General features: G+C 36.4%; 4 protein-coding genes across 4 annotated transcripts; 2 read left to right on the plus strand and 2 right to left on the minus strand.

Moving 5' to 3' along the window:
- Nucleotides 1–153: 153 nt before the first annotated feature.
- On the plus strand, nt 154–6673 carry LOC116299609 (uncharacterized). The gene is made up of 6 exons (XM_031708284.2): nt 154–395; nt 3245–4131; nt 4701–4934; nt 5469–5535; nt 5951–6085; nt 6294–6673. Exons 2-6 carry the CDS (start codon nt 3268–3270, stop codon nt 6503–6505), a joined length of 1512 nt encoding a protein of 503 aa, XP_031564144.1. The 5' UTR covers nt 154–395; nt 3245–3267; the 3' UTR covers nt 6506–6673.
- A 1891-nt stretch (nt 6674–8564) lies between these two features.
- Nucleotides 8565–9782, minus strand: LOC116299601 (dCTP deaminase-like). The gene has a single exon (XM_031708276.2). The coding sequence runs from the start codon at nt 9780–9782 to the stop codon at nt 8565–8567; it is 1218 nt and encodes a 405-aa protein (XP_031564136.2).
- A 642-nt stretch (nt 9783–10424) lies between these two features.
- On the plus strand, nt 10425–12543 carry LOC116295196 (dCTP deaminase-like). Its single transcript, XM_031702952.2, has one exon. It carries the CDS (start codon nt 10567–10569, stop codon nt 11812–11814), a length of 1248 nt encoding a protein of 415 aa, XP_031558812.2. The 5' UTR covers nt 10425–10566; the 3' UTR covers nt 11815–12543.
- A 74-nt stretch (nt 12544–12617) lies between these two features.
- On the minus strand, nt 12618–22336 carry LOC116297226 (uncharacterized). Its single transcript, XM_089028008.1, has 17 exons — nt 22220–22336; nt 21918–22023; nt 21661–21757; nt 21088–21143; nt 20944–21012; nt 20197–20362; nt 19976–20015; nt 19759–19857; nt 19216–19296; nt 18838–18859; nt 15451–15606; nt 15307–15375; nt 14468–14633; nt 14247–14286; nt 14030–14128; nt 13487–13567; nt 12618–12849 (listed from the first exon to the last, which is right to left on the minus strand). Exons 1-17 carry the CDS (start codon nt 22226–22228, stop codon nt 12799–12801), a joined length of 1407 nt encoding a protein of 468 aa, XP_088884134.1. The 5' UTR covers nt 22229–22336; the 3' UTR covers nt 12618–12798.
- Between the last annotated feature and the right edge of the window lie 813 nt (nt 22337–23149).

Raw genomic sequence — 23149 nt, forward strand, 5'->3', positions numbered from 1 at the left:
ATGAATAATTGAAAGCCTGACGGCAAGACCATATCTCACCAGACGGCTGCACTCATAATAACCACTCATCTGTCAAACAAGCTGCTCTGATAGGCCCACCTTTAAAGTGCACCTATCCTTCATCATCGGCTATTCAATATCAAATCTCCGACGAACCTATGAAAGCGCAGTAACACAATAGAGGTTTTATCGGGTTGCAGGGCTGGTGTGATGCCACCAGTAGTTTGCCTTTGTTTGGCGCGTTTCCTGACATGTGACGAGCTACTTACAGTGACAGGCCGCAGCAATGATTCAGCCGCCCTTACCCACCGCACTGTGCTACATCAACCAAACATTTCCCTACTCGCTCAATCCAAAGATACAGATTTGTTCGGATTCGACACAGAAGAACCAAGGTAAGAATGAATAAAACGTTCTACACCATTCTGTTGGGTTAGACTGTTTGACAGTTGTAACCAGAGAAGGGTTCGGCGGTAGAGAGGAATCGGTGAACCGACAGAAGGAGCTCGTTCTGTTGGTACTTTCGCTTACCTAAGAATGACGAAGAAGACGAATCCAAGACAGTATTTCGCTTCGTTAGCTTGCTTCATTATAGGTAGCCGCTCAATTAGTAGCTAGGGATATATTATTCTATTATTTATTGCTGTAATGAGTACAGTGCCGCGAGTTTTAAAAGACAAAATAGACCGTCGAACGCTCACAGCCAACTGTTGTGATCAGCAAAGGCCTTTCAGTGTCTTCGTTTCTCTCACACACTTCAAGGTTCAAGCGTGCTTTACATCTCTTCGTGATTCGTATAAAACAAACCCGAATGACTCCCCCAGATACACATAAACACTTTTATTTTTATTTAAGAACGGATAGAAATTAAATTACCGTGATATGTTCGAAAGAATGAAGCGTCCGTAGGAGGAAGCTTCGAGGATTGAGCAGCGGACCTTTGAACAGCTTGTCGTTCTACGTGGTATGGTCTCATCTGTGAACTGATTTAACATGATTTTTCTCAGTATCCCATCCCTCCATCCTTCAATGTCACAACGTATTGAAGCCGTGGACGTATTTTTCTTTTATTTTTAGCTCCTATTTTTAGGCACTAGATTCATTGCATGTAGTAGCGTAGCAGCAGCTCTAGAGTAATGGATGCCTCTTGATTGCCCTGTTGTATAATTTCCCCACGATAGCCTTTGCTGATCCCTCCGTACCAAATACCCTACTATCTATTTGCGATAATTCAAATCAGTTTTATCATAGCCAAAGACCGGCTTCGCTCCATCTCCTTTTTTTTCTTGTTTATTTAAAAATTTTATAGTAAACATTTACAAACCAAATTAATAATTTTGACCAAGCGAATTACGATCATCCAGCAAAAAAACTTTTGTTTCTGTAATATTTTCGTAATCTAAATATTTTTGTTATTCTAATGAAGTGATTGATTGATGCTATTGTTTTCAAGTCATTGTAGTTCAACATCAGATAACATGTATATACTTGTATGTAGTAGGTTAACTTGTGCCATACATATAGAGGCAACTGTCCTTCCAGTACTAGTTATATTCAATTAGAAATAACTTAAAACGTTTCATAGTAAAATTAATCTTTAGCAGTATAAGAAAATATTGAATATTTTACCAAAAATATATATATCTTCCAAGAGGAAGAATCAACAATCCAATTCTGCTAGCATAGATCAATAGAAAAACAGTTTCACTTTTTTGAAGGTGGAATAAATTCAACATTAGACGAATGGAAGCAAATATCTATCATGAAAACAAGAAATGAATAGCTATTGTTTTTTGTTTTTTTAAAAATAATAATCATAAGAATAATGGTAATTAGAAAATGAAATTACCCTTCGGAAAATTTATGAAAGGTAAATTCAACTGATAGAGATGTGGTTTTGATATTGGCTAATAATGTACACCTACTTGCAAGAACGTTGTCATACGAAAATAGAACATTAGTGATTTAGTGGGATAGGAATTATTTAAAAAACAAAAGAAGATCACTGACGCTGAAGTTTTTCTTTTGTCTTTTAATGTATTCCTTTCTCACTAAATTACTAATTTTCTAATATGACAACGTTATTGCAAGTAGGTGTATATCATAGCATTTAGAAAAGGAAAGATTGATATTTTTATTGATAATATATGTGGAAATATGAAGGAATATGTATGATCTATTTTAAGATTCTTATTTGCGTATCATTTAATAGCTATTCTTTTTGAATAAAGTGCTTTATGGCATCACTTGTGGCATCAATGACCTTAGGACAGGTTGGCTTTTTTGTGTAGGCTTAATTCTTTTAGTCAAATCATTCTTATATACTTGAGATTTTCAATAAAATATGAACAACAACGCTTTCTGTTTTTTTTCTTCCTCTGTAAGAATAATATTATGAATTCTTGTTTGATGCAGGAGTAGACCATTTTTGACTTTGAATAAACCATAGTAACAATTTGAAAATATTGTGAAACTAAAATTGACTCATCAACCTTTAAATAATTTCATATTTTCCTTAGCTTTCAACCAACATGGTTATCCTCAGAGGAACTAAAATACGTTACGTTTGAAAATAGTTGATTTGAGGATTAGCATTGATTTATTTTAGTTACTCACAAATGCAAAGCAAAGAAGAGGAAAATGGCTTAACATTTCTAGAATCCAGAAACATGCCTCTGTCATGGCATGGCCAACTCATAGATTGAATTTGTATTTAGCTGGTTAGGTTCTTAATTCTGAAGAGGGAGGAAAACCAAAAAACGTGAAGAAAAACCATCAGACAGGGTAGAGACCTAACAAGCTAAATTCTAATTTGATCTAGAAGGCCCTAGGTAAAAATTACTCTGCATAATTCTGGTAATTCTACCAATTTGTCTAGTGTAAAAACTCACATGCGATGCTGAATCCAGGAATCAAACCAAAAAAAACTCAGAGGGGCAGGTGTGCCACATCCTTTAAGGCTGCGTCCTTTAATCTGCATAGTACAACTTAAGAATACCCCGCAAATCATATGCACATGCTTAATGACCATGACTTCTATTGTCGTATGTGTCGTTCTACAAAGAGTTCCGACAACTGAATATTATTTGCGGGGTATTCTAAAATTGCTCCATCTGCATTGCACCTATGATTCAATAAGGATGAAAAATGATTTAAATGATTAATAAGAATGAATACAATTATCTCTGGTTTGAAGCTAACCCTGTGTTAATGATCAAACTATGATGTTCCTTTAATTATTCAGGTGGTATAAAATAACACAAGCTAATGAAAATGGCCACTTGTACACCAGTCAGGCCTTCACAGCTTGCTGCAACCATGTATGGAGAATATCCAAGAACCACAATGACACCAGAACCGGTGCTTCGCAAGTGTACTCCCTTTTGTGACAAGAACAAGGACTGCCCAGAGCACCATGAACTTTTAGTAGCTATAGTCAACTGTACAGATATGCTAGGTTCTTTATCGAACCTTGACAGCTTAAAAGAATGTGTTGATAAATATATAAAGAAGGGCTGGAATAAGGATGATGATGTTCCAGATCCAGTAATAGAGAATCGATTTCCTTTGATCCACTGGGCAGCGTCTTTGGGAAAATGCAACGCACTGGAGTGGATGTTGGCAAGTGGCTTTAATCCCATTGCTAAATCATCTGGTGTGGGAGAGACAGCACTTCACAGAGCAACAGCATGGTTGTATAAATCAAGAGCAAAATTCACAGTCAAAGAACTCACCCCAAAATACAATAAAATGGTCAGTCTGTTGAAGGAAACACTGCATGTCAAAGATGAAGCTCATGGCGAAACACCATTACACACAGCTGCCGGAATGCTAGTAAACGGTGATCACAAACCCAACTTCTTTCAAACTTGTGTTGAGCTTATTGTTAAACAAGCCAGGAAGATGGGAGACCAATGTCCAGGTATACTTAATGCTGTTAATGATGATGGTGATACAGCACTGCACATTTTATCGTGTGGTGAAAGACACAAGATTGAGTTCTGCTGCCAGGCTATTAGGACTCTTATAATGGCTGGTGCTGACAGAAGTATCAGGAATAACGTGGGAAAGACATCATTGGATATTGCATTGGCACGAGGAACAGAATCCATTGTTGAAGAACTAATCAAGGTAAACAACTTGCATATTTTATGTAATATAAATAGTGAGTAACAGTCAAAGTAAAACAAGAGAAAACAATGGAACTAGAGTCCACTACTATGTAATATATTTCCTTTTTTTAACGAACAAAGTAAACCAGTTGGTGTGGTGCATCACAATTTTTTCTTTTCTAAAAGTCCATTGTAACCCAGTGGTAAGCAATGATACAAGAGTTGAGTATACTTAGATTGATCTTTATGCAAAAACCTAATAGACCTCTTTAGCCAGGACATTTGTATTCTCTATTCAGACCAAGTGTCATTCCTTTAAGAATAGGATTCTTTATTTAATTTGCATCTAAAAAAGAAATGATACTCTAGGGAATGACACATGGCCTGAAATGGGCAAAACATCACACCCAAGGTAAAGAGGTATATTGGCATGCATAATTATATAGGTACAGGGATCTCCCTCACCGCAGACACCCCTGTAAGACGGACACTAAGTGTCTGCCTTCAAAGGAGTTCACTGTACCAGCATATAAATATAAGATTTTATAGTTCCATATTTTTAAAAGATCAGATATGGTTTGATTGCAGGTAATTGATACAGGCGACAATGGGCTATTGTCTGGTCTCAACTCTGAAGACCCAGATTCATACTCGTATAGTGCACTCGCCACCCCCTCCCCTCCTCTCAGTAATATATCCAGGTCCATAGAGAGCCCAATGCATCCAGGCATCAGTGATGAGGAAGATGGTGGCTACCCTCACATTGCACATGTACAGTCTGTGAAGGTAGAGCCACTAGAGGATGACCAAGACGTGGAAAAGGTATTCAAAAACAACTTCATAGACCTAATCCATTGTTTTCCCATTTTAGAGGCTGTCATTCCCTTAAGTATTATTTCTTGTTATAAGAAAATAACCAATTTATTATAGTGTGAAAGGAGATATGAGAGAATATCTCCTAAGATTGAATTAGGATTTAGGAGTGTTGATTTTTGCGGAAAACGTTAAACACTTAAAAAGATGGATGAATATAGATGTTACAGCAATAAATGATGTATCACGACCCGCCATCTCAAAACCCTGATTTGATTTTGGTCTTTTCTGAGCCATCAATCATCTTTGGTTTATGCAAATGAGTCTACGAACACGTCATTCAGATTTTTGCCAAAAAATGAAATTTCAAAGATATGGAGACATTTTGTTGAGCAACACTCTTTAACACTTGAAAAGAAACATGAACAATGATACTAAAATAAAGATATCTATTCCCAAGTCATTCATGCCAGCGTGGTTAAAAAAGAAATTGCAAGAAAAGGGAGACATTTTGTTGAACATTATATTTGTTTTTTCCTGCAGCAAATTAAGCAGATGCAGGAAGAGCAAGCGTCAAGCAGCAGTAGTGATGGCCACTTTATTAATGGCCGTAAGTATAAATGCATTATCATTCTGTGTGCATAGCATTCATTTAACAATTTTCAAAATCTTTTAGATCAGTCCAGAGGTTGTTTCAGAGTTCAGTCTGTGAGTTAGCCGTGCCCTGACTTAGATCAGCCCAGAGGTTGTTCCAGGGTTTGATAAAATTGATTTTCTTTTAAAAAAAGATTTATATTATCATTTTATATGAATTTTATAATCAACATACAAACTAGTATTCTTTTCTTAATTCCTTCTGCTGGTCTTATTAACTTAATTATGTCGTTACTCACAAACGAGTTAAAACATTAAATAAGAAAAAAGAATTCAAAGAGAATTCTGGTATAAGTGGTATATAGAGAGATAACAATGAGAGAGAAGAGCTGTTATAAAGCGTTTAATGATATCATTGTGGTTATTTTAAGTGGACATGGTCGATGGTTCTGGTCTACTCAAGCATCTTTGTGAAGCAGGCTTACTTCATGATGTGTCTAGTCTAGTTGGCAAGGCACGGCTTAGAGATGAAGGGAACCTGCGTAAAGTACAAGTTCAGGCAAAAGGTACAATCATGAATTTTAGACTTGATCTTCTATCTATCTGTCTGTTTTTGGTCAGACTTTGCCGAGTTTCCAATCCTTTGATGACTGGGTTGAAACTGGACAGTTTTGAAAACTATGAATATCTCCACTCCTAGGGAATTTTGTTTATTCAGTTAAAATCTGGCTGCATTTGGTATCATAACCTTTTTTTTTATTATATGTTGGATAGAAGTCGATGCACAAATCAACACCAAACTCAAGGAGATAGACAGAATGAAGCTGGAAGTCCAATCCCTGAAATTGAAAAGAAAGCGATGTGACGAGGAGTGCGAGAGACTACGAAAAAGACTTCAGTCATGCGTCAACGTCATGAAGGAAATCCCTATGACCATTTCTGAAAGTAGAGGTGAAAAACCTCAGGAAAATGATAAAGAATCTTGAATCTTTCTTTTAAAATACTTGCAGATAACTAAAATTTAATTTAGAATTCATTCGTCCTCTATTTCATTATTGCCTAACGTCTGGTTATCCATTTGTTGTACTAAAGATACACAGTTTATGGTGTTTAGTGATGCCAGCTTCATAATAAAGTGTTGCTAAAATATAAAATTTTTGAAAAGAGTTAATTTTTTCAATGTTTCTGATAATCATTTCATAAAAAGAAAATGAATTGCAAAAGTTAACAGTATTTTCTTGTGTTATTAGAGTACAAACACTATAAGTGTGTAACATAAATACCACTAAATACTGCTAAATTATGCTAATCCTATTGTTTTCTATTGTTAATTAGCACTATTTACTACTAAATACACACTTTTAATGTTGTACTTTAGTAAGACTTTAACTTAAAGTGCTTATAAGCCTTTGCACAATATTTTCAGAATTGATTCTTTAGATAGTGGATAGTTGATTGTGAAAATATTTCGTCATTTGAATGTCGGGTCTTTAAGATACGAAGGTTTATATTCCCAAAATGTTAATGACTATGACGTAACATAAGGGATCATTTAATATACAACACTGCAATCGTTCTGGATTACAGTATTTTAAAAGCATCACCCTTTTACTCGTGACTCACGTAAAGGTTCTTACAAACTTGCTTTCAAAAAATGTCCAGCGTTCAATTTTAAAAGTTGCCACAAAATAACTCAAATCCCTTATGTTACGTCATAGTCATTAACATATTGGGAATATAAACCTTCGTATCTTAAAGACCCGACATTCAAATGACGAATTATTTGCACAATCAACTATTCACTATCTAAAGAATCAATTCTGAAAATATTGTGTAAAGGCTTATAAGCACTTTAACTATTGCCTCTCTTCATATTTTGTTCAAAACAAACAAGCTTACAAAATGAAAATGCATCACAAATTACTTAATAACTACCTTCCTACGATGCAGTATAATGCTAAAATATCTTTTGAAATCATAATTCCAGATTAAATCTTTCCAACCAGGATAGATTTTGGTTATATATATAACGAATGAGAGTAATTTCAGTTAATTTGTTAAATAAATAATAGTAGATTTAAGTTTTCGAAGATATTCTGAGAGCTCCTTAAGTTATGCAGAACCTTTACTCTGTGAGATGTAGAGCCTCAGAGATGTAGAGAGATGCTGATTTAATACATGTATGTACCGATGTATATAGATCCACGAAAGGAAAAGTGAAAAATATTATGAATAAGAGAACGGAAGGGAATTGAAAAAGAACGTTACTTTAAGTTACTTGTAGTTTATATTTCTTAAAATATTTGAGGATTAATGAGTCTTTAGTTCCTCTGTATTTATGAAAAAATCGTTACAATATTTGTACATAGTACAAGAGTCATTGATTTCTGAAAGGAAGAGAGTGAGTATATATGGCTACGGTTTAGTTCTACTGTTTATTTTATTCAATAGCTATGACACAGTGAATAATGAATGTAGTGGTAGTGCGTGTGGAGCGAACCTCGCTCAAGAGCCCCGCACGGGGAAGTGATGGTTGTTATCGTGCAATGAATCAAATCAACCAGTTACAATTCATTAAGATATATGACTGTTAAACCTCGGTAATTATTGCTAATCCTTAACGTTAACAAGAGGTCGCTACTATATTTCTATCAGAATTAAGCATGCAATTCTACATACTGATATATACTGTCATCATAATATGGTATTCGATAAAAGCGCTTGGCTTGGATTAATAATTCATGAAGTTATTCTTATTATCTTACAGACTACAAATTGCAAAGAAAATCACTGCACTTTTAAAAGTTTGTCTTATTTACTACTCATTTCATTTCACTATATATCATCTTATCAATGAAATAGATATTGGTCTAATCTACAATAAATAAGGTAACTTCTCAGTGTCCCAATCTAGATGACGGGAACCAATGATATATCGAACACTGTGCTTATTCAGTCCAGTTTCTGTGCCAACTACTCACCCTGGATGGGACTCCTAGTCCATTAGATATTGGATTTTTTGGGGTAAAAGTTGGGTAAAAGTTTCTAGCCTCTTATATGACTGTACACACCCAACTTCTTTTCCTGCAAGCAGTCATAAAATAGGGGCTTTTCCTTTTTTAGTTCTTCATCTTGGAGAAATGACGGCAGGACAAGTACTTTGGCGCCTACTTGGTACAGCATGGAGATACCTTCGTCTGATGGTACAATGGTGTGATATACAACACATCCATCGAGCTCTCTACGATTCCTGAAAAGCAAAGCGTTTTCGAGTGCGTAGATGATATGTGGGTACTTCTTTTTCGCTTTATCTTCTTTGGAACCTCGTGGATGGTTACCGTACAGTGCTTTAGAAGGGTAGCCATTCCAGCCGATAGCAACAATCTCTTTGTCAATGGTGATGACACAACCTACTCCAGTATTAGGGTCGTCTGTTCGGTTGGACAGCATTTGAGCAAGGCGTGACAAATGGTTGGCAACTTCGCGATCAAACTCATCTTCGTTCTCGTCTGGGGCTTCTACTTTTTTCCAATACATCTTTTCTTTCTCTCCTGTTTCCAAGATTCCCTGAACATACCATTTGAAAAAAAATGTCATGTCTTCGTGTACCTGTTTTTTGATTTCTTGATCGGAGTATTCATTCCAACCAACGATCTTATTGGCATTCTTCAATTCCTTCCATTCCTTCCATTCGTACGCGTCCTCTGGTGCGACGCTTTCGTCGGCCCATTCCACCTTTAATGCGATGCTTTCGTCTTTTCCTAAATTCCTTGTGCCATATAGATTTTTTTCTCTCGCAAATTTGAGTTCTCTTAAATCACCCTCGGTGATGTTTGGAACATAGACTTCTCTGCTTACTGGGCTTACTTTAAATAATGCATCAACACTCTGGTTTTCTTTTTCCTCATCTTTCTCAGGCTTCAAAGGCAGGTAGAACACTTTCTTGACGGCTGCTTGAACAAGCATCTTTACGCAGTGAGCGCACGGCTGTCTTGACAAATAAACGTAGCAACCTTCAACTTGATCTGGGTACTTGAGTAGCGCTCTGATCGCACCATGTACAATACCACCATCATTTTCTCTGCTACAATCAACAGAGAGAACTCGATCGTTTGGTTGAACGAACACTGCGCCCACAACTCTTTCTTTATCCGTTGTCGTCATGGCCCATGGAGATTGTTCCATCCACAAGGCCATCAACATGTACAAATCTTCTTTCTTGATCTGGGGTTTGCGTCTTCCATGAGGTTGTTCGTTTGCCATTTTCAGTCTACAGCTTCGCTGAATCAATTCCAGACGGTCTTTGTCCTTACATATACTTGTTATTCGATCGAATATTACTCACTTTACCTTAGACCGACGTGGCATCAATGACTTGCTCATCCAACGTGGGGATTTTCTTTCAATTGCCATGTAATTTCCAAGAAATGTTTCAATGACTGATGTTGTCATGGTTCTGTTTGCACCTGTTATGAAATGCTTCCCAGGATCCTCAGCGGTCTCGTCTTTGTGGATAATCCTCATACGTGGAATTCCCTGTCGTCTTTCCGGAGTTTTTATGCAAGATTCACTGGATTGATATCACAGAATTCGTTCCGAGTTGTTGTTCAATCAAACGTTTTCCCAGAATGAACAGAATCTCTCGACTTACGAATTAAAGATATTAAAACCTTCGCCGCTTGGCATGGCGTTCTTTAATAAAAAGCTACTGACAATGAAAAAACTCTCCGTCTTTTCCAAGAATATTGACGGAAACAGTTGTCGTTTGTGTTTACATACATATATCAGTATAGATAGCTACAAAGACGAGACCGCTGAGGATCCTGGGAAGCATTTCATAACAGGTGCAAACAGAACCATGACAACATCAGTCATTGAAACATTTCTTGGAAATTACGTGGCAATCGAAAGAAAATCCCCACGTTGGATGAGCAAGTCATTGATGCCACGTCGGTCTAAGGTAAAGTGAGTAATATTCGATCGAATAACAAGTATATGTAAGGACAAAGACCGTCTGGAATTGATTCAGCGAAGCTGTAGACTGAAAATGGCAAACGAACAACCTCATGGAAGACGCAAACCCCAGATCAAGAAAGAAGATTTGTACATGTTGATGGCCTTGTGGATGGAACAATCTCCATGGGCCATGACGACAACGGATAAAGAAAGAGTTGTGGGCGCAGTGTTCGTTCAACCAAACGATCGAGTTCTCTCTGTTGATTGTAGCAGAGAAAATGATGGTGGTATTGTACATGGTGCGATCAGAGCGCTACTCAAGTACCCAGATCAAGTTGAAGGTTGCTACGTTTATTTGTCAAGACAGCCGTGCGCTCACTGCGTAAAGATGCTTGTTCAAGCAGCCGTCAAGAAAGTGTTCTACCTGCCTTTGAAGCCTGAGAAAGATGAGGAAAAAGAAAACCAGAGTGTTGATGCATTATTTAAAGTAAGCCCAGTAAGCAGAGAAGTCTATGTTCCAAACATCACCGAGGGTGATTTAGAAGAACTCAAATCTGCGAGAAAGAAAAATCTATATGGTAAACGCACATTAAAAAAAGGCGAAAGCATCGCATTAAAGGTGGAATGGGCCGACGAAAGCGTCGCACCAGAGGACGCGTACGAATGGAAGGAATGGAAGGAATTGAAGAATGCCAATAAGATCGTTGGTTGGAATGAATACTCCGATCAAGAAATCAAAAAACAGGTACACGAAGATATGAAATCTTTTTTCAAATGGTATGTTCAGGGAATCTTGGAAACAGGAGAGAAAGAAAAGATGTATTGGAAAAAAGTAGAAGCCCCAGACGAGAACGAAGATGAGTTTGATCGCGAAGTTGCCAACCATTTGTCACGCCTTGCTCAAATGCTGTCCAACCGAACAGACGACCCAAACAGAGGCGTTGGCTGTGTCATCACCATTGACAAAGAGATTGTCGCAACCGGCTGGAATGGCTACCCTTCCAAAGCACTGTACGGTAACCATCCCCGTCTAGGAAAGTCTGTAGACAACACTAGGCCTGACACTAGCCCTAACACTAGGCCTGATAGTAAGTACCCCCACGTAATTCACGCTGAACAGAATGCCTTGATGCGCAGAAATAAAAGAAATCTTGATGGCGCGACTGCATTTGTCAACAAAATACCATGTAACGAATGCTTGCCAATGTTGTGCGATGCTGGAGTAAAAACACTCTATCTTTCGAAAGGTGCTTTCAAGAAAAAGGAAAAGACCGAGGAAAACTTTTATAAACTACTAGAAAAACCGGGAAACCCTTTAATCGTCTACGAACAGTATTGAGAAACTATTCTTTAACGACCAAAGTATGGTATATTATAAACTATTGAGAGACTAAAAACGAAAGGAAACAATCAAGGGACTTTAGGACGTGTCTAAAACTTGAAACTGTATGTAAGACAGACGTCTAACCCTCGTAAATACTATCTTTGTTAGTCAGTGTACAGTAGTAGCCTATCCAGCCGGTTGACGAAAATGTTTTAGTATACTAAGGTGATTTGACTACTTCCCCTGTGAAATACTCTAGTTATTTAGAACCATAATACTTAACTTTGTTAGGACCCGATTAATCGTTCTAATATACATATACAACAATATTCTATTCATTTTAGCCAATATTCTTAATCGAATGCAAGCACTTTCGTTTCACTGATAATAGTAGCACTGAGAAGTTGTTAGTAATACGTATATTGCCAAAATATATTCAAGAATATTGTCTTTCTTCAAAACGTTTTCTTGTAGATACAGAACGCTAAATATGATTCTCATGAATAACTAATGTAAGGTGTCTTTCTTCAAAACGCTTTCTTGTAGATACAGAACGCTAAATATGATTCTCATGAATAACTAATGTAAGATGTCGATCGGAGTACAGTTTGTGTGTGACCGCTTGGAATGTCACAGTAAGAGTTATACTATGAGCAACGCTTTGTTATTTTCAATCTCTGCTATCTAGATCATTTATCATATAATAATTTCATCAGTAATAAATAATAATTTCATCAGTAATAATTATCCTTTAATTATTGGGTATACCAATTGTTTGCTGTGAAATGACACAATAAAAAATATATAACAAAGCAGAATTTGATAGTGTCTCTTTTGTTATTATCCCAAACCTGTCGTACCAGTTCACAGCTGGCCAAATAAAGAGAATAAATAACTCCAACTGAATGATGCGAAACGAGTAGGCCAGTCTATCCGTGTCTCGAAGAAATGTAAAACTAAAACAACGCTACCGTCAAACAGCAATCATTTCTAGTTGGCTCATTTCAGGTCCATTGCCTTGTATTGAAGCATTAGCGGGAACAGACGATCCTAACAATACAAAAGGCACACTAATTATCCCAATGATTATTACTCTTAACCCTGTTTTAGTCTGTACAGTTTGTTTTTAAAGTGGCATCCAAATTGTAGTTGTCATTTACAATCGTGTATTAATGTACGGAATATGGCAAGTTGATTGTAGCCTAATTAAATACACTTATTTATTCAATTCAATCGTAATTTTTTAAATTCAATGTTTATATACATGCAAATTCAATCTCTAACATACATTCAATTCAATCCAAAATACATTCCATTTTGTTCAAATCAATCTGAAAGTAAATTTAATTCAATGTTAACGTAATTCAGTTTAATCCTAAAATATATTCTATTGCAGCGGAATAGAGTGAGGGGTATGGGACAGCCACCATTTGTGAGATTTAATTTGCAAGTACATAGATACTAAATTGAATAAATTAGGATTGAATTGAATAAATTTGATGGTATTGAATTTGGCTACAATTAGCTTGCCATAATATGGAATCAAGGGTCTTTGGTTCGATTTCCCAACTTGGTATCAAATGTGAATAGAGTTTGTTTTAAGTCCCTTCCTCAATTTCTTCCTCAAAATCTAACAAGCTAAATTCCAATTCAATCTGTTAGTTAGTGAGATCAGCAGTGTGCTTACCTTTTCCTCTAGTAAGTTATCGCTGATGTATTTCAAGGTGAAATCCTTGTCCATCTCTGTTTCATTGTGTGATATTCCTATCTGAAGGATTAATGAATGAGATATTAAACATAAAAAGATTTATTCCATTCTTATGGCAATTAATGGCTTGTATGTTTTATATAACGCCCTCTATATATATGCTCAAAGGTGATGCTCACGTTAGTCTCCTTCACAGGTCGGCCCTGCACCATCTTGAAAGGTAGCTGTACCTTTGCATCAACATGAGAGGGACGGTGAGCATGCAATGATTGAGACATATTTTTAAAAACTTGGACTATTATTCACATCTCTATCACTGCGATCTCACTTTTCGTCTCACTTTGATGCAAAGGCATGGCTAACTTTCAAGATGGCATCAAGTCTGTGAAGGGGACTATTGTGAGAAGTGGTTTGTATGAAGTGTAGATTCTACAAACCAACTAAAAATGTGAGGAAAACAAAGCAGTCTTATTAGCAGATCTGTAGCACTAACACATCGTTCATTCACAATGCCATTCTTACCATACTTTCTGATTCCAGGTTTAATTTTGTGGCAATAAATCTCTGTAATAATCCTATTGTGACATGAGTTGAACAACGAATAAACTTCTTGGGTAAGGGCTGTAAGATGCAAATTGAAAAAGATAAAATGAATAAGTGAAATTATTCAGCAAAACTCCCTTAATTTACTGGAAACTTTTCATTAATGTTTTATGCATATAATGTAATTCATTCTTACCTCAACTCCATTGGATGGTTCTTCTGGTTCTTGTGGTTTGCTGAAAGATATTACAATACTACATCAAATGAATTTGAATGATATAATAAAAAAAAACCTTTGAGACTATGACAAATGGCTGCTCAATAGATGATGGCTTCATAATAGAGATATAAATTAGCACTAAAGCCTGGACTATAGCAACTGGGCAGGTTCTACCGTATTTTATATACTCTTCTTACCTGATATGCTCTAGTCGTATTGATATCTGATCCTGAGAATGATGTATACATCTGACAACTGTCATCTTGTTACATGAGGGTTTGGCATGCTTTACTATTGGTACTGATGGTGTTTTAACTCGCTTAACCTTCGGCTTTCGTTCTTTCATAATACTCGGCGAAGAAACTAATCGAAAACACAAGAATTAATATTTACAAATGAGAAATAAATCTTCCTTAGCTTCTTCCCATTACTTGGGAATTCAAATCCTCTCTGTGGGGGATGTACAGATGTTTAACAAACAATGGGTATTGTCACGAATTCACAAATTAACAAAGTCAAACAAAGACTTTTGTTCTAATTGAGTCAGATTGTGTGTTAAGTGTTGGAGGGCGGTCACAGATGAAAAGCATCTTGTAAATTAAACAGTCAAATTTTCCTTTACATCTTTTGAGGATCTTAAAAGATTGTTTTATGTCCGGTTTATAAGACTTTGTTCAATTATCATGTGGCGTCCAATTGCTGATAGCTCAGATTTATGTTCTTCCATGCGTTGATGTAAATGCCGTGTTGTGTAGCCAATATAATCTGTATCGCACAGATCACACTTGCTTTGAAACTTGCATGTTATAATAATTAACAGAAATAATTTTAACTTTGCACGAATCTGTGAAGAACTAAATAAACTTTTATTCCGAGCCCATTATTCAAATTTCCAACTTTCATTTCATTAATGCAAGCTTCAAAGAAAGATGGAAATCAAACTTCCAATAATAAAATAAATCTTTGAAACTTGATAGGAACACATGAGCTGGTTTGACTGTAACCAATGAATGAAAGGGGCAAGCATTTATTTTACCTCTAAGTCTGGGTTGTGGAAACGGAAGTCCCTTTGATTTGTAAAATTTTCTCTCTCTTTTCTGTTCATCTGCAAGATTAGCACATAATGTCTTAGATGGAGTAAATGAAAGCCTTCTAAATATCTGTAATCCTTATACTTTACCTTGCTCAATTCTTGGAAATACCTTGTTTATTATATCTTGCATTGTTCTATCTAACCTAAAATGACAGTTTTTATGAATTTTTCTAACAGAATTCACCTCTATTAAGCAGACACCTTCAGGACCTTGCCTGGTGTCTGCTTCATAGAGGGTGTTCACTCAATAGAGGTTTGAACCATGAAGAGAAAACAGTTACTTATTTTCATTATTTTTTAAGTGTCTGAACAGCATATTAATGACTGATGTTGTCATGGTTCTGTTTGCACCTGTTATGAAATGCTTCCCAGGATCCTCAGCGGTCTCGTCTTTGTGGATAATCCTCATACGTGGAATTCCCTGTCGTCTTTCCGGAGTTTTTATGCAAGATTCACTGGATTGATATCACAGAATTCGTTCCGAGTTGTTGTTCAATCAAACGTTTTCCCAGAATGAACAGAATCTCTCGACTTACGAATTAAAGATATTAAAACCTTCGCCGCTTGGCATGGCGTTCTTTAATAAAAAGCTACTGACAATGAAAAAACTCTCCGTCTTTTCCAAGAATATTGACGGAAACAGTTGTCGTTTGTGTTTACATACATATATCAGTATAGATAGCTACAAAGACGAGACCGCTGAGGATCCTGGGAAGCATTTCATAACAGGTGCAAACAGAACCATGACAACATCAGTCATTGAAACATTTCTTGGAAATTACGTGGCAATCGAAAGAAAATCCCCACGTTGGATGAGCAAGTCATTGATGCCACGTCGGTCTAAGGTAAAGTGAGTAATATTCGATCGAATAACAAGTATATGTAAGGACAAAGACCGTCTGGAATTGATTCAGCGAAGCTGTAGACTGAAAATGGCAAACGAACAACCTCATGGAAGACGCAAACCCCAGATCAAGAAAGAAGATTTGTACATGTTGATGGCCTTGTGGATGGAACAATCTCCATGGGCCATGACGACAACGGATAAAGAAAGAGTTGTGGGCGCAGTGTTCGTTCAACCAAACGATCGAGTTCTCTCTGTTGATTGTAGCAGAGAAAATGATGGTGGTATTGTACATGGTGCGATCAGAGCGCTACTCAAGTACCCAGATCAAGTTGAAGGTTGCTACGTTTATTTGTCAAGACAGCCGTGCGCTCACTGCGTAAAGATGCTTGTTCAAGCAGCCGTCAAGAAAGTGTTCTACCTGCCTTTGAAGCCTGAGAAAGATGAGGAAAAAGAAAACCAGAGTGTTGATGCATTATTTAAAGTAAGCCCAGTAAGCAGAGAAGTCTATGTTCCAAACATCACCGAGGGTGATTTAGAAGAACTCAAATCTGCGAGAAAGAAAAATCTATATGGTAAACGCACATTAAAAAAAGGCGAAAGCATCGCATTAAAGGTGGAATGGGCCGACGAAAGCGTCGCACCAGAGGACGCGTACGAATGGAAGGAATGGAAGGAATTGAAGAATGCCAATAAGATCGTTGGTTGGAATGAATACTCCGATCAAGAAATCAAAAAACAGGTACACGAAGATATGAAATCTTTTTTCAAATGGTATGTTCAGGGAATCTTGGAAACAGGAGAGAAAGAAAAGATGTATTGGAAAAAAGTAGAAGCCCCAGACGAGAACGAAGATGAGTTTGATCGCGAAGTTGCCAACCATTTGTCACGCCTTGCTCAAATGCTGTCCAACCGAACAGACGACCCAAACAGAGGCGTTGGCTGTGTCATCACCATTGACAAAGAGATTGTCGCAACCGGCTGGAATGGCTACCCTTCCAAAGCACTGTACGGTAACCATCCCCGTCTAGGAAAGTCTGTAGACAACACTAGGCCTGACACTAGCCCTAACACTAGGCCTGATAGTAAGTACCCCCACGTAATTCACGCTGAACAGAATGCCTTGATGCGCAGAAATAAAAGAAATCTTGATGGCGCGACTGCATTTGTCAACAAAATACCATGTAACGAATGCTTGCCAATGTTGTGCGATGCTGGAGTAAAAACACTCTATCTTTCGAAAGGTGCTTTCAAGAAAAAGGAAAAGACCGAGGAAAACTTTTATAAACTACTAGAAAAACCGGGAAACCCTTTAATCGTCTACGAACAGTATTGAGAAACTATTCTTTAACGACCAAAGTATGGTATATTATAAACTATTGAGAGACTAAAAACGAAAGGAAACAATCAAGGGACTTTAGGACGTGTCTAAAACTTGAAACTGTATGTAAGACAGACGTCTAACCCTCGTAAATACTATCTTTGTTAGTCAGTGTACAGTAGTAGCCTATCCAGCCGGTTGACGAAAATGTTTTAGTATACTAAGGTGATTTGACTACTTCCCCTGTGAAATACTCTAGTTATTTAGAACCATAATACTTAACTTTGTTAGGACCCGATTAATCGTTCTAATATACATATACAACAATATTCTATTCATTTTAGCCAATATTCTTAATCGAATGCAAGCACTTTCGTTTCACTGATAATAGTAGCACTGAGAAGTTGTTAGTAATACGTATATTGCCAAAATATATTCAAGAATATTGTCTTTCTTCAAAACGTTTTCTTGTAGATACAGAACGCTAAATATGATTCTCATGAATAACTAATGTAAGGTGTCTTTCTTCAAAACGCTTTCTTGTAGATACAGAACGCTAAATATGATTCTCATGAATAACTAATGTAAGATGTCGATCGGAGTACAGTTTGTGTGTGACCGCTTGGAATGTCACAGTAAGAGTTATACTATGAGCAACGCTTTGTTATTTTCAATCTCTGCTATCTAGATCATTTATCATATAATAATTTCATCAGTAATAAATAATAATTTCATCAGTAATAATTATCCTTTAATTATTGGGTATACCAATTGTTTGCTGTGAAATGACACAATAAAAAAAATATAACAAAGCAGAATTTGATAGTGTCTCTTTTGTTATTATCCCAAACCTGTCGTACCAGTTCACAGCTGGCCAAATAAAGAGAATAAATAACTCCAACTGAATGATGCGAAACGAGTAGGCCAGTCTATCCGTGTCTCGAAGAAATGTAAAACTAAAACAACGCTACCGTCAAACAGCAATCATTTCTAGTTGGCTCATTTCAGGTCCATTGCCTTGTATTGAAGCATTAGCGGGAACAGACGATCCTAACAATACAAAAGGCACACTAATTATCCCAATGATTATTACTCTTAACCCTGTTTTAGTCTGTACAGTTTGTTTTTAAAGTGGCATCCAAATTGTAGTTGTCATTTACAATCGTGTATTAATGTACGGAATATGGCAAGTTGATTGTAGCCTAATTAAATACACTTATTTATTCAATTCAATCGTAATTTTTTAAATTCAATGTTTATATACATGCAAATTCAATCTCTAACATACATTCAATTCAATCCAAAATACATTCCATTTTGTTCAAATCAATCTGAAAGTAAATTTAATTCAATGTTAACGTAATTCAGTTTAATCCTAAAATATATTCTATTGCAGCGGAATAGAGTGAGGGGTATGGGACAGCCACCATTTGTGAGATTTAATTTGCAAGTACATAGATACTAAATTGAATAAATTAGGATTGAATTGAATAAATTTGATGGTATTGAATTTGGCTACAATTAGCTTGCCATAATATGGAATCAAGGGTCTTTGGTTCGATTTCCCAACTTGGTATCAAATGTGAATAGAGTTTGTTTTAAGTCCCTTCCTCAATTTCTTCCTCAAAATCTAACAAGCTAAATTCCAATTCAATCTGTTAGTTAGTGAGATCAGCAGTGTGCTTACCTTTTCCTCTAGTAAGTTATCGCTGATGTATTTCAAGGTGAAATCCTTGTCCATCTCTGTTTCATTGTGTGATATTCCTATCTGAAGGATTAATGAATGAGATATTAAACATAAAAAGATTTATTCCATTCTTATGGCAATTAATGGCTTGTATGTTTTATATAACGCCCTCTATATATATGCTCAAAGGTGATGCTCACGTTAGTCTCCTTCACAGGTCGGCCCTGCACCATCTTGAAAGGTAGCTGTACCTTTGCATCAACATGAGAGGGACGGTGAGCATGCAATGATTGAGACATATTTTTAAAAACTTGGACTATTATTCACATCTCTATCACTGCGATCTCACTTTTCGTCTCACTTTGATGCAAAGGCATGGCTAACTTTCAAGATGGCATCAAGTCTGTGAAGGGGACTATTGTGAGAAGTGGTTTGTATGAAGTGTAGATTCTACAAACCAACTAAAAATGTGAGGATAACAAAGCAGTCTTATTAGCAGATCTGTAGCACTAACACATCGTTCATTCACAATGCCATTCTTACCATACTTTCTGATTCCAGGTTTAATTTTGTGGCAATAAATCTCTGTAATAATCCTATTGTGACATGAGTTGAACAACGAATAAACTTCTTGGGTAAGGGCTGTAAGATGCAAATTGAAAAAGATAAAATGAATAAGTGAAATTATTCAGCAAAACTCCCTTAATTTACTGGAAACTTTTCATTAATGTTTTATGCATATAATGTAATTCATTCTTACCTCAACTCCATTGGATGGTTCTTCTGGTTCTTGTGGTTTGCTGAAAGATATTACAATACTACATCAAATGAATTTGAATGATATAATAAAAAAAAACCTTTGAGACTATGACAAATGGCTGCTCAATAGATGATGGCTTCATAATAGAGATATAAATTAGCACTAAAGCCTGGACTATAGCAACTGGGCAGGTTCTACCGTATTTTATATACTCTTCTTACCTGATATGCTCTAGTCGTATTGATATCTGATCCTGAGAATGATGTATACATCTGACAACTGTCATCTTGTTACATGAGGGTTTGGCATGCTTTACTATTGGTACTGATGGTGTTTTAACTCGCTTAACCTTCGGCTTTCGTTCTTTCATAATACTCGGCGAAGAAACTAATCGAAAACACAAGAATTAATATTTACAAATGAGAAATAAATCTTCCTTAGCTTCTTCCCATTACTTGGGAATTCAAATCCTCTCTGTGGGGGATGTACAGATATTTTTTTGGAACTATGCAACATACCCTACACGGGCCCTCCCAATTTCAATCCATGGGTAAACCTTCCTTACACCCTCCCCACCCATTGGGAATTTGAAAAAAAGCAAGTACAAATTTGTTTTGGAACAACATGAATAAATAATTGAATATGTTTACAGTCAAACCAGCTCATGCATTGCTATAAAGGTTCAAAGATTCAGTTGTTTATTGGAAGTTTGTTTTTCATCCTGCTTTGAAACTTGCATGTTATAATAATTAACAGAAATAATTTCAGCTTTGCACGAATCTGTAAAGAACTAAATAAACTTTCATTCCGAGCCCATTATTCAAATTTCCAACTTTCATTTCATCAATGCAAGCTTCGAATATGGAAATCAAACTTCCAATAATAAGATGAATCTTTGATTCTTGATAGAAATGCATGACCTGGTTTGACTGTAACCAATTAATGAAGGGGGAAAACATTTATTTTACCTCTAAGTCTGGGTTGTGGAAATGGAAGTCCCTTTGATTTGTAAAATTTTCTCTCTCTTTTCTGTTCATCTGCAAGATTAGCACATAATGTCTTAGCTGGAGTAAATGAAAACCTTCTAAATATCTGTAATCCTTATACTTTACCTTGCTCAATTCTTGGAAATACCTTGTTTATTATATCTTGCATTGTCCTATCTAACCTAAAATGACAGTTTTTATGAATTTTCTAACATAAGGCACCTCTATTAAGCAGACACCTTCAGGACCTTGCCTAGTGTCTGCTTCATAGAGGGAGTTTACTCAATAGAGGTTTGTATGGTGGTACCTCTATTAAGCAGACACCTTCAGGACCTTGCCTGTTGTCTGCTTCATAGTAGTACTATAGAGGGTGGTCACTCAATAGAGGGTTTTATAGTGGTACCTCTATTAAGCAGAGTTCCAGGGGGAGGAAGCTGATATTCTGGGAAGAGTGGGGTGGTTTATAACTCGAACAATGAAGAGGAAACAGTTACTTCTTTTCATTATTTTTCAAGTGTCTGAACAGCATAAACATGAGATACCCTTAGGTAGGCTTATAACCTGCTTATAACTGGAAGGATATTTGTGTTAGTGGACTAGTGAGATGACCAATGAGGGCTTATGAGGGGGGGGGGGGGGGGGGTCATATAACAACTACTGTATATTCCTTTGAAAAAGTACCTACACTATAGTACATACCTAATGTTATATAATGGTTGGGTCTCGTGAATTACTGTGTTACATGTTGGACATCTGTTCACTAAGCTTATATGTCGAATAATACAACTTTTGCAGACTGTAAATAACAAGAAAAAAGGTTTATAAACAGGATTAGTAGCTCCAATGACATTAAACAACATTTATATATATATTAACATGATAAACTGTAGGATAACAGAAGGTCTAACGTAATAGTATTTGGTAGATTTTGGAGTAAATCTAGAGGTCTAACTTACATGTGTGAATGCATTCAGTGATTGTCACAGGGTTGACTAAATAGCCTTTACACAGCTTACAGATCAGATGTGGATTAAGATCTGCAATTCTGATCTTACGACGCTTCTGAGAAGAAATAAAACCACATACTAGTCTATGAACAAGAATAATAATTTACAGTGAAAACATTTTGAGTAAGATTATGTTTTGTAAACATTTTCAACATTCGATCATGACAGTCTCTTCGTCACGTGTCGCATTAGAACGACGAATTCGATAAACTTTCACCTAAAACTGAAGTACAAACAATCTTTGTCCTTACCTCCATCATTTTGGCTCTTTTAATTAACTTCTTATCCCGATCTGACGGCAAAAAAGCAAGTATTTTTAACCCAAACTTTTTTTAAGATCTTCAAACATGGCGACTGATAGACACAAGACCCTCGCTTTGAAGAAACTCTTCAGCCTAGTCACGTGCTTGTTTAATTTTCCCGCCAAAAATAATATACACAGGTAGCTCGAGTGCGTCAATTCTTTCTTTTCTCGTTTGGACGAGTTTTGTAGAATAAGATTGTCAATCTTTAGTATGAAATAGTGCAGGCATTATAATCATAATTTGTATCATCACTCTATAATGGCATATAAGCAGCTATTGTATTATTTTCAAATTCTCTTTTCTGTTCAATTAAAAATTAATTTGCATCGTTCCCATTCGCATTCTTTCGAGGGAAAACTATGACTTATGGAATCAGTCTAGTATAGTTTGGAATGATATAATTAATATGCAATAGGACTAATGTCTGTTTAATTTGGAAATAATTGAATTCAAAAAATTCCTCTGACTGACTATTAATACTCAGCAGCAGCAGATTGGAATCTTCTTCTAAAGAAAATACACGACATTACATCGTTGCAGAGCTTTGAGGAGGAACTTTTTAATCATTTTAAGCTTCTAGATATCACGTTCTATTTTTTATTATTTTGTTGTTGTTGTTGTTGTTTTATTTTTATTCTTTCTTTCTATCATTTGCGAGTAACTTTATCATGTTGTGTATTTTGTTTATTAATTAATTGTTGATAGAGCAGCAGTAAGGCGGACTCGCGGAGCGTCGGCAATGCACCTGGAATTTCACGGGTATTTCCCGGGCTTGGGACCCCCTTGCGCGATCCGGCGACCGTGTCGAGGAGCGTCTTACTGCTGCTGTGTTTGCGAAGATATTTGCTCTATATATACATGAATGTAAAGAGTTTG

The sequence above is a fragment of the Actinia tenebrosa genome, unplaced genomic scaffold, assembly GCF_029948245.1.
Source record: "Actinia tenebrosa isolate PJP-AT-01 unplaced genomic scaffold, QUT_ActTen_1.0 PGA_scaffold12__29_contigs__length_12842862, whole genome shotgun sequence".
Taxonomy (NCBI): Eukaryota; Metazoa; Cnidaria; class Anthozoa; order Actiniaria; family Actiniidae; genus Actinia; species Actinia tenebrosa.